The 21491-nt window shown below is 33.2% G+C and overlaps 1 protein-coding gene across 4 annotated transcripts in view; it reads left to right on the top strand.

The window, feature by feature from the left end:
- The window catches only part of Grip (Glutamate receptor interacting protein), a 47306-nt gene extending 25981 nt beyond the window's left edge, over positions 1-21325 (top strand). For 3 of the 4 annotated variants that reach the window (XM_012378639.2, XM_067351943.1, XM_012378646.2), the window contains 3 exons: positions 13934-14253; positions 17505-17729; positions 20733-21325. In XM_012378639.2, the coding sequence (XP_012234062.1) occupies positions 13934-14253; positions 17505-17729; positions 20733-21057 (870 nt within the window). In that variant the 3' untranslated portion in view covers positions 21058-21325. The remainder of the gene's footprint in view (positions 1-13933; positions 14254-17504; positions 17730-20732) is intronic. The other variant, XM_012378661.2, reaches the window with a different exon arrangement.
- Positions 21326-21491: the final 166 nt, after the last annotated feature.

Raw genomic sequence — 21491 nt, forward strand, 5'->3', positions numbered from 1 at the left:
TCAAACAGATTTTGCTGACTGGGACTATTCAAAACAAGAATATATACTTTTATTTAACATTTATATGATAAAAAATATTATTTTAATAAGACAAAAGCACCGATAAATTAATTAAAAAAAATAAAAATGTTTGTTAGAAAACGTTGCAACAGCGTACAATTCTGTCAACACTGATACTTTGTCAGTTATTTTAAATTTTCAATCTTATGACATTTTATTATTTATTAACTATTTTCAGTAAAAAGTTATGGTTCAGTAAAAGGTGATAATGGTGCAATACAATGGATACGATGGTTAATAATATTTACTTTAATTAATTTATTGAACAAAAATAATAATACTGAGGATGACCTAAACTTAAGGCCGAAACATTTGTTTTTAAATTTCTTACATTGTGAACATGAGGTTTGAGCACTAAGCTCTGCTTTTGGCTCTATCAGCATTAATAATAAATTGTAAAAAAAAAAATAAATTGAAATAGAAATAAGTGACTAATTATATCAGTTCTTTTATAACTACTATACAAAATGATTTGTATAAAGAGAGAGCAATGTAAATATTTTCAAAATTTGAGGACATATGAAAAAATTGTTTATACAAAAAATGTTCAATACTGAAGGGGACATCGCAACGTCGTATACACTTTTTATACAAACATGGTGAAAACGATTTTCTCGTAGGGAACGATTTTTTCGTAGGTTAAGGAGATCAATTTTAAGATCAATTTGATTTTTTTTATGGAATGTTATATTTTTCATTACATTTCTTATAGCTAACGTTGAGACGTTTTCAAAACACTAATTACAAATTCCTTTGTGATGAGAACTTCTTGAGATATTTTTCCTTTTAATTATGATTTCCGGCAACGAAAATTAACAAGCGTGGTGAGAGCAGGGATAATACGCGAGCAGCGAGCGGGCAGAGACACGTTGGGCTGGACCGATCGATAATTTTCTCGTGTTCTTTGTTTTTATAAGTTTTTTTTATAAATAAAATTATTTTATGTCAAGAAAATGTCACATTATCATTTTCACACCACCTTGCAGTAGATAGTACGGTGCGTTTTTTTTTTTTAAGTTTTCTCTTGTAGACCTAATCCACTTTCATAATTTAATGCAGAAACTGTTTGAACTGGCTTCTTTGTTCTTAAATGCACACTTCTGCTCTTTGTACAATATTGCGCATCGCACGGTGCGCCATTTCCGGCGTGATAGTATTAAAAGCCGCGAGAATTGTTTCGCGTACTTCATTTTCTGTACCATCACGCCGATGTTCAAGCAAATTTTTAATGTAAAGCCCCATACAAAAAAATCGAGTACATTAAGATTTGGCGACCGTGCCGGCTAAGTGATTGGGTCACCTCGACCCATTCATCTTTCCGGAAAACGCGCGTTTAAAATTTGTCGTACCTGCTCTATTTGGCACGAAAAATGTGCATTCTGTCGTGCTGAAAAATCAGCTCTACTCATACATGGAGAGGAAAAATCTCGAGGAGTATTAGCAGCTGATTTTAAAAGAATTCTGCATAGATTTGTTCATTAAAGTGCGACGGAAAGAAGTATGGGCCGATATGAAATTCGCCGACGAATACATTTGGAGACAGCTGCGAGAGGAAAATTCTTAACGCACATAGCTACTCACCACTCTATTCGTGATTATTCTTGTCCCGACATTAATCGACCAACAATATTGAAATGCGTCCTCGCGAACGGCGTGCGGATTTTTTTCTTGTCAATAAAAAATTTTTTTAATTAAACACGCCGTTCGGTGTAAAGGTGGCTTTGTTCATCGATAAAATACGGTCTCAGAAATTCAAATTCCGCCGATACTACAAGAGGAACTCTATGCCCATAAATAATATAAAAGCATCGTAAATGTCAAATAAAGATGATTAAAATACCTTCACAAAAATAGATGCACCGTTTTTGATCTCTCGTAAAAAGCTGTTGCACTGTTGATAGTGATATGGTTATTGCGTATTGATGTAATGTACGATATCCCGCGGATTGAGAAAGACCGAGCGCACAAGCCGCACGGCGCACGCTGTTGCTGGAGTTTTCTTCAAACGCACACAAGACTATCTTCATCGTTTACGCGAAGACGCCTTGATGCACCACAATTTCGGAAACTTGGCAGAAAAAATCCTGTCTTCTTCGCATGTCGTATACATCTATCGATTACTTGTCTCGATGGATATCTTTTGCCCCTGGTGCACTAAGAAGTGCGATGTTTTTGTCTTAAAAAAGTAAAGCATCATATGGTGTTGTTTGATGTTGTGAGTTTTGTTGCACTCCTTAGTTACGGTCATTTGGTTGTTTATTAGACGTTTTTATTTTCTTGCGAGAGATTAAAGACTTTGTGTTTACATGTCTCTGTCAATTATGGCAAGGTTTACAACTGAGGAATACTTCGAAATGATTGTCAGTTATAGGATGAAAACCGGAGGAAATACTCGTGCAGGTGCACGAATTTTCGCGAAGAGATTTCCGGGATACATCGATATGCAACAGCTTTTTGCAAGAAATTAAGAATGGCGCATCTACTTTTGTGAAGATATTTAATTAATCGTCTTTATTTGACATTTGCGATGCTTTTAACATACATTATTTATGGACAAAACGCACAGGGTTTCTCTCGTAATGTCGGTGGAATTTGAATTTCTCAGACCGTATTTTATGGATGGATAAGGCCACCTTCACACCAAACGGCGTGTTTAATTAAAAAATTTTTTTATTGTGACAAGAAGAAAATCCGCACGCTGTTCGTGAAAGTGCATTTCAATATCGTTGGTCGATTAATGACGGGACAGGAATAATCACGAATAGAATGGTAAATAGCTATGTGCGTTAAGAATTTTCTTCGCGCAGCTGTTTCTAAATGTATTCGTCGACGAATTTCATATTGGCCCATATTTCTTTTTGCCGCACTTTAATGGACAAATTTATGCAGAATTCCTTCAAAATCAGCTGCCAATACTCGACGAGAACGTTCCTCTCCATGTATGAGCAGAGCTGATTTTTCAGCACGACAGAGTTCCTGCACATTTTTCGTGCCAAATAGGGCAGATACGGCAAATTTTAAACGCGCATTTTCAGGAAAGATAAATATGTCAGGGTGGCCCAATCACTTGGCCGGCACGGTCTCCAGATCTTACCCGGTAAAAAATTTCTCATACATAATTAGACAAAAATAGTACATATCTAATTATACAAAATTATATACCGAATTTGTCCATACATAAATAGATACACCTATATATAAATGAATATGAATATATATATTTATATATGATTATATAAAGGTGTGTATGAGTAAATATACATTTTCTTGTTTTATTTTGTTGTGTTTTTATTGCGCAAACATAAAGTACATAATCATACATACATCACATCATATATATATATATATATATACTCATACAGTACACAAAGATTGCATACACATTGCATCAATCTTTCATCGCAATGTTGCAATATTGCAAATTCACTGCAATATGTTGTTGCATCATTGCTGTGGGATTGCAGCAACGTTAAAATGTCCGCTTTTAGGAAGATTGTAACGAAAGATTACAGTAATATTGCAATGTAATGAATTTGCAATAATGCATTGTTATTGCAATCTTAGAATAATGTTGCATATATTTTTATTTATTCGGACATTTATCTGTCCAATTTTTGAACAATCAGTTCAATATCTGAATTCCCTGTGTTGAGGTCGTATCAGAAAAATTAAACTGATAAAAATAATTACTATGTCTTTAATCTTACTAGCCACTCTTTGCAAGTTTCATATAATCATCATGACTAAAACTTAAATACGAGATGGATTTTGCAACGCGCGTCGCATAGCGGTAAACGAACGAACTAGCAATTACCGAATATTGCTATTGCAATGTTACTGGAATGTTGCTGTCACATTCTCATGAAATATTACAATTACAGGTTGCAATAATGTCTCAACAATATTACATTGCAACTTGCAAGATTGTAACATTGCTGCAATGTAATTGCAATGTTCTGTGCTGTATGGGCAGTAAGAGTGACTTGATGAGGTCCTTTCTTAAAAATCTCTTTTTTAAATACCCCAAGCACTAATTTTCGAACTATTTGTATCATTCATAAAATGTATTTATATCTCATGTTATTTATTTTTCTCATATTATTTAGAAATACAATAAATAACATATATTTCTTATAAATGTAAAATAGTGTTTTTTTATTTTATTTTGTTTATATTCCTCTCTTGCATGCACGCGCGCGATGAGAAAAAGGTATAGAAACTTTTAGAAAAGTAAAATATTTTTAAATCAAGGCATTAAGTGAAATTAAGGAAAAAGTGACACAATTAGCCAGAATTTCTCGTTTATACAAAATCATATACAATTGCGTATGACTATATCTGAAATTTGCTTCTTACTTATATATGTTTATACATGATGCAAGACTTATACATAATCATATATTAGACTAACAGAGATTCATATATAATTATATATAAAATATTGTGGACATTATATATAAGTATGTATAAAAAGTACTTACATGTAATTCTGTACTGCAGTCGCTCCATTTATATATATATATATATATATATATATATAACGTTTTATATTTCGTCATGTATAATTATACATATTTTTACACAATTATGTAAAATATTGTATAACTCTATTAAATGCTACATGATTATATATGAGAAATTTTTTACCGGGTAACGTACTCGACTTTTTTGTATGGGGCTATAGTTAAGAATTTGCTTGAACATCGGCGTGATGGTACAGAAAATGAAGTACGCGGAGCAATTCTCGCGGTCTTCAATACTATTACGTCAGAAATGGCGCACCGTGCGATGTACAATATTGTAGGAAGGGCAGAATTGTGCATTCAAGAACAAAGAAGCCAGTTCAAAACAGTTTCTGCATTAAATTATGAAAATGGATTAGGTATACAAAAGAAACCATTTAAAAAAAGACGCATTATCTACCACAAGATAGTGTGGAAATAATAACGCGACATTTTCTTGACACAAAATAATTTTATTAAAAAAAAAAAAAACTTATAAAAAGAAAGAACGCGAGAAAATTATCGATCAGTCCAGCTTCATGTGCCTCGGCCCGCCCGCTATTCGCGTATTACTCCTGTTCGTACCACGCGTTGCCGTGTAGTTCTCGTCGCAGTCACGCCTAAAGCGTATAGTCCACGGTCTAGCCGCGCACAACGCGCGATTATTCGTCAACTCTTTTTAGGTTAGGTTCCAAAATTTTCCTCTCCGAGCAAAATTTTACTCGATGTAATGTAGTATACGTTACGTGTATTATATATTTCGAGTAAAATTTTTTTTGGAAGGGATGTTTTGGAACCTAATCTTAATTAATATCTCAATTATTATTGCGAAAATTGCAAAACAATAAAGGACTTTTTTATTCAGTTTACCGCATTCTACCCGCACACAAGCGTTAGTATGAATATTATGAAACACCCTATATGTACATAAAAAATTAGATGCGCTATTGCCACATTTCTCATGCGATTTATATCTATTGCAGAAAAAAATACATGTTTTTGAGTATATTTTTTATAATATTTTTAAAATGAATTGTGATTGTTACCTTCTTGCCCGAAATAATTGCGAATTTTCCGCATATAACGCTTAATTGGGCGCACCAATCGTGTATTAATCTCATGGATCAAAACTCAAGGAATGAACTTGTGAATCGAACAGTTCGGGAGTCAGATAACGAGTCAACGGCTGGAAGGGTCGCTTTTATATCATTCGCAAAACAACCACTCTTTGACTCTTTTTTTGGTTAAAGAAATTAATCTCCCCAGTGAACAAGAAATTATTGAAAGTTCAGAAATAGGATTAAAAATTATTGAAAAGAATTAAATAGAATTCAGCATCATCGTAAATGAATTCTTCTCAGTAATTTTCAATCCCATTTCTGAACTTTCAATAATTTCTCGTTTACTAGGTCTATTATCGAGGACGAAATCTTGTGTGTTTTTCGAATTGATAACACAAACCTGCATGGTCCTGCATTCTGGAAAAGAAAAGTTATTTCCTACGTAATTTTGTGCGCTGAATCCGAATCCGGCAACAAAATTGCTCTATCACATCAGGTTTTTGAGAAAAATGAGGTTAAAAGGGTCAAAAATGACGTTATTTTGGCATATTTATAATTTTTTTCGCAGGTTAAATAAATTTTTTTTTTTACCTTCATTTACGCCTTCTTAAAGTGCCAACTTTGACCTTCAAAACTGATTTTTTAAAACTCTGTACGATTTTTTTTCGTCGAGTTAAGCTCTTCGCTGTCAGAACGAAGAATAACATTTCGTGTAAAAAATGTTTTTGAAAAAAAATTACTAGGAATTGCATGATAATTTTAATAATCAAGATTTTTGAGGTCGCTGAATCAAAATCTAAAATCAGATTTTCAAAATTTAAAATGGCGGATCCAATATGGTGAACAAAAGTGATTATAATCATTCATTTCTCACACAAATGTTCTTCTTCGCCTGACAGCAAAAAGCTTAACTCGACGAAAAAAAATCGTACAGAGTTTCAAAAAATCAGTTTTGAAGGTTAAAGTTGGTACTTTAAAAAGGTGTAAACAGAAGTAAAAAAAAAATTTATTTAACCTGCAAAAAAAATCATAAATATGCCAAAAACGTCATTTTTGACCTTTTTAACCTCATTTTTCTCAAAAACTTGACGTGATAGAGCAATTTCGTTACCGGATTCGAATTCAGCGCACAAAATTACATAGGAAATGACTTTTCTTTTCCAGAATGCAAAAAAAAGTTAAAATGTTGCAGCCTTGTGTAATTAGGAACGAATGAGTGAAGTTGTGCAAAACACAAAAATAAAGATTTGATTAAAACTAATGAATTTAATGAATAGAGTAGAAATAAATCAAGGTTTATAGAATTTCAATAAGCATTAATGTCTTACAAGTTATACAATTTACTTCATAGAATGTCTTAATAGGATGCTGGAATGACAGTCGAACTTCAACGCCATCATTCAACGAGAAAACATCATCATTTAAATAAAACTAAAAATAATATTGATATTATCGACATAATGTCCATGTATTTGTTTGTGTTTGTAATTCACTACATTGATGTGTGATCTATATATACTCGTCAGATGGTTTGTAAACAAACAATGTTCGTACTTCTTTTCTTTGAAATTCTATCGTAAGACTGCAATATAATGTATGAGACGAAATAGGCATAATAGGTGTCAAATAAATATTAACTAAATACGACAAAATAATATTTAAAAAATATGCATATAATACTATACATTTGTAAAATTATTTAGAAGGAAACTCGTTGCTTTATTTCAATGACAAGATAAATCCTTGAAGAGTATTGACCTATATTTGAGCCAGACCTCTTGTGATTATGTCAGGAAACCGTAAAAAGGGATGATAAGGAAGACCAGTATAATGAGGAAAGCCAAGATCATGTGTGAATGTCTTTAACATTAAAATATATTTCCACTTGAATGTCCAATACACAAATCATATGTTTTAACGCTAGACTGCACGCGACTACACGCACAATGAATGTACAAAAACGTAAACAAAACAAAGAAAGTAATAATGACGACGCACGGCAAACCGAATTGAACTGTGCAATGACCCAAACTCGACTTTTTCGATGCAACGCTCTCTCACAGGCACAGTGATGACGCGGAATTTCAGTAACAAATTGAGAGGGAAAAGCAGAAGTGATATGTTGAAGAGAATCCTTCACATAAAATTTCTTGCGACTCAGAGTTTAACTTTGCGAGGACACAGGGAGTCACTTCAACTAGATGATGACTCCAATGTGGATAATTTTCTTGACTTACTGAAACTACTGGTCACTTTGATCTTGTCATAAAAGAACACCTCACTCATGTGGAAAATCATTCTGTATAAGTTCATTTATTCACCTGATAGCATCTATTTGTCAGAATTTACTGAGAAGCATTCGTAAAGCCAAGTACTATGGTTTCATGTTCGACTCGACTAATCAAGTACACCGTGAACAGATGTCAGAATAGTGAAGTACGTGGAAGTTGATTATGAGAGAAAAACAGTCCGTGTTAGAGAATCCTTCCTTGATTTTATCCAGATAAGCTGGAAGGATGCTGAGAGCTTCGTTGAAGACATCTTCAAGCAGCTAGAGAAGGTCGAAATGAAGCAAATGATTGTCGATCACAGTGCTATGATAACATTGCTGTGATAGCTGGACACAAAAGTGATGTTTATCAAAGAATAAGAAAAAGCAACCTGGCAATATTTGTGAATTGCGATAATCACTCACTCAACTTAGTGGGTGTACATATAACGAAGCAGGATCAATGATGGTCATGTTTTCTGGGACCATCGAAGTTCTCTACGTATTCTTCTCTCGTTCAACACAACACTGGAAAAAATTAAAAAATGACGTACCTGTGGTTGTTAAGTCGCAGTCCGAAATCATGTGGAGTGCAAGGACAGAAACAGTCAAGCCCGTCAACAGGTATTTTGAGGAGATATTTCAAGTTCTCCAAGACATAATAAACAATGAAAACGAGATCAGAATAAAAAGTGACGCAAGGCAGCTGTACAACCGTATGTTGAGTTACGATTTTTTAACTTTGCTAAGATTTTGGAACAAAATACTTATTCGCATTAACCGTGTTCAAAAGAGGCTGCAAGATCTTAGCATAAACTTCCACGATGCTGCTCTGGATTTGAAAGCCCTCCGAGATCATTTTGATGCTGAAAGAGAAGTGTTGATTAGTGAGTCACTCGAAGAAGGTCTCGGTGTTTGTCAAGAATGGAATGTTGAAGTTGAAAGATGTCAAAAACGAAATGAATGGCTAAAAACGCGAGAAACACTGGAGTTAACAATTAAGGAGGAAATGGAAAGAATCATGAAAGGAACACTAGACAGGAACACTTGATAAGGGTGTCTTTCGACGAATGTATCGAATCGGTCTCTTTTGTATTTTGTTTGTGGGTCTCAAAACTTCCTCTTTGCAGAAGGAGAAGAGTGACAAATCATTTTTTAAAAATCGCTTTAGGAACGTTCAAACTTCATCCAGCTCTTTTATTTTAATTTTTTAAATGTTTATTTTATATTTTAAACATTTTATTTTTTTATTCGAATCTTATTGTTCAATCACTTTTTTTATTAATAATAACATTTTCATGCACGACGTCATAAGTGTCCATGTATAAAATATGAATTTTGATATTAATTTTTTTCAAAACTAAATGATCTAATAATTCGAAATTTGAATGGTATATTATACCTAAACAAATAGTCATTATATTATTTTATCTAGCAAACCTTTCCAAACTAATAATAAAATAAAAAATATTGTCAATTTGTTAGTAAAAAAAAACTATTAAAGGTTAGACTACATTACTCTAAAAAAATGGAGAACACTTTTTAGACACTCAAAATCAAGCAATTTTTAAACTGTTATAACTTGGTAAAAATCATTGCAAATCAAAAATTAAAAAAGCGTTTTAAAGCTTCATATTTGTACTTTTACATACTTTAGATTTCTCTTGAAAAAATTTTTTATTTTTATACTTCTGGATCCGAAAAAAAGAATACGTTATTCTGTTCCTTAAAATTACGCATTTTCAACACTCTGCAGCTCAATAACAAAATTTTATTCAAAAAGTTCATAACAAATGACAAAAATTGCTACTCTTTACCTGCAAAACGTGTGTTTAAAAATGCTCCAACAATTTTTTTAACCGTGTTGCGGGACTTTGAACATAAACCTGTATTTTTATACTAATACTATTACCGATGGTAAACGTTATTATTTACAAAGTTAGTTTTAAAGTCGTGTAATTCGGCCAAAAAAATCGTAGTAATATTTTTAAACATGCGTTTTGCAGATAAAATGCAGTTTTTGGTATTTGTCATAAACTTTGCGAGAAAAAATTTTTTATTAAACTGCAGTGTTGAAAATATGTAATTTTAAGACAAAAATAGTGTTTATTTTTTTGAGTTCGGAATTGCAAAGATAAAAAATTAAAAAAAAAATGGTTACAAGTTACGTGAAAGCACAAACTTTAAGCTTTAGAAAATTTTTTTGTCGAGTTTTAATATTATTTCTAAAAATGCAGGTTAATCTTCAAAGTCGTGTAACTCGGCCAAAATAATTATAAAAATATTTTTAAACACACGTTTTGCAGGTAAAGCGTAGTTTTCGCCATTTATCACGAATTTCGAAAAACATTTTGTTATCGAGTTGCAAAGTGTTAAAGGTACATAATTTTAAGAAATAAAACAATGTATTTTTTTTTCGAGTCCAAAGTAATAAAATAAAAAATTTTTCAAGAAATGGCCTAAAATACGTAAAACTTCAAGCTTTAAAAGTTTTTCTTTTTTTGGTCTGCGATGATTTTCTGTCGAATTACAGCAATTTGAAAATTGCTCAATTTTGAATTGTTCTCAAGTTTAAAAATTGTTCTCTATTTTTTTGTAGAGTAGTGTAAAAAATATTCGTAAATTTGAAATTTATTACTTTTAAATTTATTACTGTTAGATTAAAAATTTTTTTCTACGCAGATATTTTTTTCGAATGTCAGTTTAAACTCAAATTTTTGCCGTAAAAAATATTTTGTTTAAAATTAATAAAAAATATTGTCAATTTGTAATTAAAAAACCTATCAACAATGACAGTTGCTTACATGGGCGGAGACTTCTGTACGGAGCATATAGAAATTTCACAGGCCAAATATCTGACTTGTGAAATTCCACATGCTAGATTTGAGAAACAAAAATAGAAATTTGTGCGAATTTTAACAAACGTGGATAGAAATAAGTAAAGACGCAGGCCCTACGCTACGGGCTGCAACCTTGCTTATCTGATGTTCTTTTCTTTCTACCGCGCTGTCCGCGCAGATTACGTGCGTGTTTTTTTCCCGAGTCTCCCCTAAAGGACCGTGTGTTTGTGGTAATGTACCGGTTTGCCAGAGTGTGTTGTATAATATAAAAAGGAAGGGATAAAGGACTAATATACTGTGGACAGGTTCGTAGTAAGAAAGTGGAAAAGAGATGATGTACCTGATCCTGATCCGTTTCTTCGAAACTTTTAAAATTATCATATTACCTGCTAAACTGTAACATTTTTGGTGCGTTTCAAGAATATTGCCTAGTTATTTTATTTTCAGACAAAGAAATACCAGAATCGTACAGTATTTGATAGAAAAATTATTTGTGGTTGAGTTTAAATTCTCTTCAAAAGGTTGTTTGCAAAGTGTGCATTGAAGCGGTCGAAAGAAAATTGTTATTATCCGCTTCTGCAAACTGCAATCGTGTTCGAGAGGCATTTGTCAAGAAGGGATTTGACTGCTGGAAAAACGCTGCTGGGAGATTTAAGAAGCATGAAAGCACTGAATTTCATCGGGAAGCAATCCAATCTTTGTCCACTGTAAAAGCGGTCAGTGTAGTGCAAAATCAAGTGCAAAGCTCAACAAGATGGTGGCCAATCGTACAGCCTTACGAAAAATATTCACCACTATTTCGTTATTGGCTAGGCAAGACTTGAATTTGCGAGAACAAAATAATGATGAGGAATCGAATTTCCAACAATTTTTAAAAGACGACGCGCAGACAACGTTCCAGAGCTGAATAGGTGGCTCAAAAGAGAAAACTATACATAGACTTCGCATCATATTGTTGATGAGATTCTTGCAATGATGGTCGAGCAAGTCGTAAGGCAAAAGCTGGATGACATAAAAGCTATACGCTACTATTTATTGATGCTGGATGAGACATCGAATGCATCAAGGTTAGAGCAGGTAGCTGTTTGCCTGCGAATAACTCTTGAAAATCTGGAAACGTCAGAAATATTTTTGGGTTTTTATGAAACCGTAAATATAAAGGCCGAAATATTATTACGCATTACCCAAGATATTCTGGGCCGATATGAGCTAGACATATTCAACATGCGGGGGCAATGCTATGATGGGACAGCAAACATGAGCGAACGAAAAACAGGCTTACAAGCTCGCATACGAAATTTGGAACCCCGGGCTCTTTTCGTCCATTGCAGCGCCCATAATTTGAGTCTTGTCGTTCAAGATGACAGCAAAAAAGTAACGTAGATTAAAAATTTAATGGGGATTGTTAGAGAGCTTATAAACTTTATCAGAGATTCACCGAAAAGATTTTCGAACTTCAAAAATTTGCAATCTGACAAGAGTCCTATCTTATCTCCGTTTTGCTTGACTAGGTATTTAATATGTAACTATGAATTCTCCTATTTATCAGTGTATTTATTATTATTAACAACTGTTATTTAATAATTTGGTGTAATATTATATTTTTGTAGATGGTGTATGCGTGTCAAATCGTTAAAAATGATTTATAATACACAAAATTATGAAGCAGTTGTGATCTTTTTCAAAGAAATGAAGAATGATCCTGATGTGGAGAACAGTGCATCGTCAAAAGCAACTGGATTTCTCAAACAAATGCAGTCGTTTAAATTTTCTTTTGTTGCGCTTGAAGAACATTTTCCTCACTCTAATTGAGATGTTTGAAAAAATAGAATATTTAAACGCCGTATTGCAGAATGCAGATCTTTGCATCAACTCGCACGATACAGTTGAAATAATGATAAATATTCTCACACAAACGCGCGAATCAAAATTTGACTCGATTTGGGATAATGCGATAGCAGGGGCTAAGGCGCTGAAGATCCCAAATTAAAACAACATGCAGAGCACACATGCAACACTCCGAAGGAGTTTTACAGACGACTTTTCTTTCAAGTTTTCGATCAGGTTTTGATGTCGTTAAATTGTCGGTTCGATTCTGACACCAAAACTTTATTAAACAACTTCGAAAATTTCGCGATCGGCAAGAAGTGAGTGAAAGTTTATAAAGTTCTTCATTTTTACAATCACTCAGTATCGCTAAATGCCACAAATCCGTTACAAGCAGATTTCGACGCAGACAAATTAATCCTGCATCGGAATATGTTTTTGAATGTTGTTGCCAAAAAAAACTTGAAAATGAAGTCCTTGAAAAACGTAGTCGCGTTCTTAAAGGAGAATCAATCGGTCCGTGATTTTGTTCATGAGTACACAAAAAATCATCAAAATTTTCTTAACGATACCAAACTCGATCTGCACCTGCGAGTGGTCTTTCAGCGTACTAAGACGTCTGAAAACGTATTTAAGAAGTACAATGGGCCAGAAAAGACTAAATAACGTGGCAATAATGCACGTTAACGAAGAGCTTGCACAACTATAGATATTTTAATGGACTAATTTATTTGTAAAAACAGTGCTCGAGGAACGTGCTTCGCAGTTTCAACTCAATAATAAAATGCATTTATATTTATTACTTGTACGAGCGTAACATATATGTATATTTCTATATTTGTATACGAAAAAAAAATCAATTCGACATTTACTACTCCCCCCCCCCCCCCCTCTTTCCCACGGTGTTGGTACTCCACATGCAAAAAAATTACATGTCTCCGCCCATGGTTTCTTACGATATGAATCAAGCGCAACGAAAGAAACTAATCGACATCGCGAAAAAGCGGCAACAATGAACTTCGATACTATCAAAATATCGGATATGTTTTTTTTAAGAATGGATTTTTGCTAAATGTTTTATTACACACTACAATATAGGTGTGGTGCTGCAAAAATTACATCGTAATTATCGTACTTAATTAATAAATTAGTTAAAAATTGTTATTAATTTTTTAATTTTTAAAATAAATTTTGTACCGGGTCACTTTAGACCTACTTGTGTTACGATTTTTATTTAGTAAGAATGTTTCTATTCGATTCTTGAATATTTTTTAAAATTTATATGACATTTATACATATATATTTATTTTCTACATTACTAAAAAGACGAAATATCTTCTTATTAATTGCTTTTGTACATTTTTGCACGACCAGATTGAGTTGGTGATAGAATACAAAGTGGGAGGCCCAGTGGTGCCGAGTTCTGGAATCTTCACAGTGAGGGTGGCGAGACCACTTGGCGGTCAGCCCGATCTAGGTCTCACAGTGAACGAGGATTTGGTAATCACAGAAGTTCGTCGAGGATCACTTGCGTACCGAACGGGTAGTTTAGCCCCAGGAGATAGATTACTCGCAATAGACGGACAAAAATTGGATCCCGGAGATTTAAGACAAGCCGCCCAATTATTGCACCAGCCTGGTAGTTCGGTAGCTGCTTTAACTGTTAGAAAACCGGATCTTAATTCGGAAACAAGGTATCTAATAATATACGTATTAATGAAATTAACATAAAAATCTTGTAAAATGTTATACAAAAGTTTAACTCTTTAAACACCATTATTTAGGCAAAGAAATTTGTATTTTTAACTATATTTTATTTTTATTCAAAATTTATTATTTATTAATCATGCGTCTATTAATACCTTAAGTTTTATTCATATTACATCCTTATTATATTTGTACGTATTTTTGTCCCAAATCAAGATATTATAGCATAAAAGTTTTCAAAAAATAAAATAAAAAAGTTTTTTACGATTTTTCAATCCAAGCAATAGTTTTTGAAATGTATGGATTTAAAACCGACCAGACATAGTTAAGCAGTCGCTTGAATTCTTTGAGTTGCGCACAGAATAAATCAGACACAGCAGGTTGAATGAATCGGACACAGGTCCAATCGGACACAATGCCAATCGGACACAGTAGGAAATGGACACATGCTCCGTGACAGTTTTTTGTGAAAAATATTAATAATCCTCGCACTAACATTCAGCGATTGCTCGAGATGCCTTTCAATTTGTAGTAATTTGATTAATTGAAAGTACTATTACGTCCTTATGGTCATTGGTTGTCCCCAATAAAATAAACGCATCATTTGTAATAATATAGTCTAATTTAATCATATTAAGCAAAATTTTATCATTATGTGATTCATATTCACAATGAAAACTCCATTTTGGCATACATTGTAAGACCCATAAAATTTGCTGGGCAGTCAACATGTTAAAATTTTGAAAATAATGGAACATATGTATTGTAAATAACGACAAGATATAAAAAGTTTATGTAACTAAAGAATAAAAAATACAATATAAAAGAAATATATTAAAAAAATAGTTTATTATACAAAAATTTATTATACAAAAATTACATAACATTCTTTGGCTACAATTTCAAGCTCTCTTCAGTTTGATAAAATATAAGAAAGGAGAAAAATCTTTATATTTCCTATTTAAGCTAAATCTTTTTCTTTCTAAACCTTCTTTACCAATAATTTGTCAAACTGAAGAAAGATCAAAATTGTAGCCAAAATGTTTGTTATTTTTGTATATTGATTTATAATATTATATTTTTGCACTACTGATTCTTATTGTCTTTTTTGTCATTGTTAATCTTTAAAGAACAACATTACATTATTAAAAATAGTTGTTGGTAACATGTAAATAAAAATTACAAAGTATACAGAACCATTAGGATTTAGTTGAAAGTAAATAATATTGGCTGCGTTCGGGGAGCGCGCTATCAGCGCTATTGCGTCTTCTATCTTTATCGCTCATTAGACATAAAACAAGGATAAAATGACACAATTGCGCTGATAGTGCGCTCCCCGAACGCAGCCATTATATTTTTCCTCCTCAATTTCGGCGATCATTTAACTGATTACGTTCCGGTACTTGAGAGCTGTCAATTTTATTTGAGCCGTTGTACAAGCCGGTTTATGAGTATTAAAATAAACGCGCTAATTGTAAGCATCAAAGAAAAAGTATTTCTTATCGAGTGCTTCTATAGTAGAGGCAAAAACTATACTGAGACGTATCGTTGATTCCGTAGTAAATATGGATCTAAAAAAGTTTCAAACGAAATTATACTCACAAGGTAGGCTTCTCTGGAATCGCCCCTTAACCTAATCTAACCTACACATGCTGGTGATCTGAGATATTATTCATTTTTTGATATTTTTTTGCAGGATTATTAATAATTTTAGTATGACACTTTGAATGATCGTAGATATCCGAAAAAAAATCCGAATGTATTGATTGCCGTTCTTCTTCACCTCCAAAAAGTCTCCGCGTGGACTACGATTTTTGTAAAAGAGTCTATCTGCAATTTTTTGAAGGGACCATTACCGGTGAAAGTTATAAAGAGTTGTTGGAGACTAAATTCTTTCCTCATGTAAAGAAACAAGGATTAGTAAAGAAATTTCATTTTATGCAAGATGACGCGACCCCACACCGTACTCGCAATATTCGAATCGATATATAAAGTGTATGACAACAGGGTGGTTAGGGGTTAGGATATCCGAAATTCGCTCATGGAGTTTTGGAATGGTTTAATCTGAAATGGTACGTCGTAGTATGATAGTTCTTTGGCAAAAATTGATCTATTTTTGAAGACTTTTCAAATGGTGCGTCTCATTATTCATTCGATTTGAACCCGTGCGATTTTTTCTTCTGAGAATACCTCAAAGACCAATGTTATGCTGTACAGTCTCAAAATACCAAAGAGTTGATAAATAGCATTTGAACATGCACTCGCAGCATTTCTACAACCATGTTGTTTCTAAAAGTTTTCGAAAACGGTTGTAACTCTGTGCCGATTCCGATGTACAAACATTTTGAAAACATATATTATTAGTTATGCGCGCAAGCAAATTTTTGTCCCTTTTTTAATAATGTGTATTTAAATTATTAAAATATTATATATTTATATATTATATATTATTATTATATATTTGTTTCATACTTATGGTAATAAAATTTGATAAGTTTTCGCTACAAAATGGCATTTTATTTATTTTGTTCGGTCTACTTGTTACGAAGTAATAACCACATTTACTTTCAACTATAATAAATCCTAATAGTCACCCTGTAAATACAATAAATATTATTTGGTGCATTATAAAAATAATTTTTTCTTAAATTTCAAAATTTTGATCTCATATTTGAATTCAAAGACAATAAGAACTCTTAAAAATAAAATTTAATAAGAATATAATATCTTTTCAAAGAGGTCACGAGCCCATTAAAAAGAATCTTCTTTTTGCACAAAAAAATTATGTAGGAGACGCACTATTTGAAGTCTTAAAAAATAGATCAACTTTTGCCAAAAAACTATCATGCTACGATGTACCATTTCAGATTAAACCACTCTGTACGAGTAAATTATTTCATTTTTATAAATAAAATGTTGCGCTGTAAAGTTAAATTCGAGATACCGTCACGGTCAAATTTTTCATTATAATTTAGAAAATTCGAAAATTCTCAGAAAAGAAGCAACAGAAATTCAAAAGTACATTTCTACACTCTAGTTATGAATAAATGATAAGATTCTACGCAATCTTTATTACTCAAATTATATGAGAAGAGCAAATATTTGTTAAAATCGAATTTCTACTACTACTTTTTGCTACGATTGTACATACAAAACATCCTTAAAAGATTAAAGTAATTGTTCCAAACAAATTTATCTTTAAATTAGTACAAGAATGTTTGAATGAAAAATTTGACAGAGATTATTGCAGGGAGCTCAGCATAGGTAGTGACACAATCCAGCTGCAATTTCCAGCTAGTGTGTTACGTTCGGCCAGAGAGAGCCTTCCGAGCGTAGACAGTGCAGTGGATTCTTGGGGAGAACTCGGAGAAGGTGGTGGTGCCATGCCGGAGATACTGAGACTTTGGGATACCGTCTCTGTAGACAGCGGACAATTGGATCTATCGATGCCATCTTGTCCAGGGTATTGATCAATTAATTTACAATCATAATTCGATTAATTTACAATTGATACCTACCAATTCTCTAGTATTTAAAAATCGTTTTTTGTGGCTTTTGTTAAATAATATTAACACATTGCGGGTCACAAAAATTCTCATATTTATATTGTTGCACTCAAGGAATAACTCGCAAATGTTTTTCTCGTGGAATTAAGAGCAAATGCTAAGGCAGAGACTTGGAGAAGTCTTTTTAAAGGATGATGAGTCCACGAAAAGTTTTCCCCTTTTGTCCGAAGAAAAGCAGCAGCAGAAAATTGGCAATTTAAAGATCGAGAGGTAGGATTTTGGTTTCCTGTGAGAAGAGGATGAGTTGGTAAAGAAGATTCGCGCTGAGCTCATCAAAAGAGATTTAGATTTAGTCAGTGATGTTCGTAACTTGCAGCAGTAGTTCAGAGTAGGATAAGAAGTCATTGGAATTTCTGAAAGTCACAAAAGGAGTACTAAGAACATTGCTTCCTTAAGTGTCGAGACGACATTTTTGAAGAGGGGGATAATGTTGTGCCCGCGCCGTCTGAATATTGTCGCCTGATATTACGCTCGTTCGGGAAGCTGTACTGCGTGTGCCTTTGACTATGAAAATATGGACCGCTAGAGCCAACTTCACGTTGGTAGCCAAGATCTGTGGCGACACCGTGTGACAATGGGGCCGGAAATAACAAATCCATACAATAGTGTGCGTGTCAAAGGTGCGTGGTGTTTAGTGCATGATATCGGCTTGAATCTTTGACAATAATTTAAATATATAAAAATAATGTTATATTGTTTTGTGAAAGGCTGCAAATCGAAGAAATATAAAAAAGGGGAAATAAATGACTCAGCCTGCAGTTTTACGGATCTAATCCTTGCATTCTTCTTACGTACTTTGAATTTCCCGCAATTTGCCACACGGGGCGGGGTCAAAATCTCGAAAAATATCGAAAGATGTTGGATACATATCCTTATACACGGGTTAGATAGGAAAAGTGGAGGTAACTAGCAGTCCATATTTTCATAGTCAAATGCCCCGTCTACACGTTGTCTTTAAGATAGGTCTTAAAGATAGTTTGACACAGCTACACGTGCAATTTAACATTAGATCTCTTCAACACACTATCTTAAAGACAGCGTATAGACGGGGCAAAAGGTGTGTGCCGTGAAAAGATGAAGATGCATTGCCTAGTTACGGTGTCAACAAATAGACAGATCAGAGTCGTGCATAGCTCTCGGCATCATAAGAACGTGCAACAGGTAATCTTCCGAATTAAAAGAGCTGTCATTGCGTCTCCGCTTGTAAATAGTGTCAATTAAACCAGTGTTTTTCTTAAATTGTGTTCCTATTTCATACGTGTACGTATTCACGAGATACTCCGCGGGTGCAACAATATATATAGGACATAAAAATACCTGTCCACTAAATACGACTAGCAATAAAATTGGTAATATATTAAGATCAGTGATACCGGTCGGCAACCGCTAGCTACATAAAATCATAGTGGAGGGGGCACATAAGCGAAAACCGTGACCGCTCCGCACTCGGTTCAATTTCAGCTAATAAAAGAAAGCGACATATAGTTTTTTGTTTCGCTTCTATCGAGCTGGCAACAACGGGCGATTAATATTAATTGTAAGTAAGTAGTAAGCATGGTGAGTGACTAGAACAGAGCTCGGAATTAGTTGCACATTTCAGGCTGATTCCCGAGACGATACCTCCTGTTCCCCTACTACCGCCCGGCCGCTGGCGACCGAGCCGCCGATAGCTCTGGCTCAGGAGCGTTTTATATTAAAAATAGGCTGGGTTGTTTAGGCATCACTCAGAAAATCGTAACATTTTCGCTACATAAATAATGTTTATTTTTATTAATAATTGAATATATACATATATTATGTATGAATGAAAATAAACATTATTTATATAGCGAAGAAAATGTTACGATTTCCTGAGAGATATCTAAACAATCCAGCGTATTTCTAATATAAAACGCTCCTGAGCCAGAGCTATCGGCGGCTCGATCGCCAGAGGCCGGGCGGTAGTGAGGGAACAGAAGATGTCATCCTGGGAATCGGTTCGAAATGTACAACTAATTCCGAGCTCTGGACTAGAATATTGGAGGTCTTATATCCAAGACCACTTTTTGCAACTTTTTTTTTCTTTTTTCCACATTTGTTTTTAATAGTGTATAATCAAGTAAATTATTCAATAATGTTTTTGGTTAAAAAAATATTATTTTATATTTATTAAAAATATTTCCATATGTTAAATTAATAATTCTAGAAAAAATACTGATTTGCTATTGACAATAGAAAAATGAAAAATTATTTTACAATTCTGCAACAAAGTTTATTTCTGTATTACATAAAATTACAATGGTACATAATCACAATTAAATTAATTATCGCTTTCAAAATCTTTTTTGAAAAAAGAATTTTTACACACCTTTGGATGATATTTATCATAAAAACATTGAAAGTACCGATTTACGATTGGGTTTCAATATTTTTATGATAAATATCATCCAAATGTGTGCAAGCATTCTTTTTTTGGAAAAGATTCCGATAATTAATATAATTGTAATTGTGTGTCATTGTAATGTATGTAGTACAGAAATAAACTTTGTTGCAGAATTGTAAAATAATTTTGTATTTTCCTATTGACAATAGTAAATTAGTATTTTTTTTCTAGAGTTATTAGTTTAACATATATAAATATTTTCAATAATATAAAATATTTTTTAACTAAAAAAAAACATTATCTAATAAGTAATTTGGTTGTATATTGTTAGAAACAAGTGCTGTTAGAAAAAAGAAAGAAAAAGTTGCAAAAAGCGGGTTTTGAATAGAGGATATTTAACATTCTAGCCATTAGTCTTATTTGATTAAAAAATGTTTGCTGTTTACAATAGTTAATTTCCAATAAAAATTAATTTACTCGCTAATAATTATTCACATTTTATGGTATTTTATGTTGATTTCTTATGGAAAATTCGTAGATCACAAGAACGCAGCAGTGGTTTCGACAGTGGGACCCAGCAGATAGTGCACGTGTCGCTGCACAAAGATTCTGTGTACGAAGATTTCGGCTTCTCGGTATCGGACGGTCTTTACGAACGAGGCGTTTACATAAATCGCCTACGGCCTGGCGGACCTTGCAACGGTGTTCTTCGACCCTACGACAGAATTCTTCGCGTCAACGAAACCAGCACGGAAGACTGCGACTGTTGCTTGGCCGTACCGCTTATCGCAGCGGCCGGACCGCGTCTAGATCTGACTATTGCAAGATCCTTAGCTCCACAGAACATTCTGAAGACTTTATAAATCGATACAATGATCTTCAATCAACTGTCGATGACGACTTAATTCAATCTATTTATTATAGCAAATATCTTAAATATTTTCTAAAACATTTAATATTTTAAAGATAATGCAAAATAAATATGGACGTGCCATGGTTCCAGCAGTTGCATTTCTAAAATTAAATTGTAATTTTATACAAACAGAGAATGATATGAATATAACACTTCGGATATATTTTTGTACACATGTATTTTATTTATAAAAATAAATTTATAGATTGGGTTTTTCAGCTAAGACATCCTCTCCTACATACAATTCATATACACGCGCGTACATTTCTCACATACAATCTACGCGTTTCTGTATAACATCGGCACTTGTACAACATATTTAAAACTTTTTTTTCACTTTGCGCGCGCGCGCAACGGTCTAGTAGTTGAGGAAGTATAAATAAA

This window comes from Linepithema humile, chromosome 3, assembly GCF_040581485.1.
Source record: "Linepithema humile isolate Giens D197 chromosome 3, Lhum_UNIL_v1.0, whole genome shotgun sequence".
In the NCBI taxonomy this organism is placed as follows: domain Eukaryota; kingdom Metazoa; phylum Arthropoda; class Insecta; order Hymenoptera; family Formicidae; genus Linepithema; species Linepithema humile.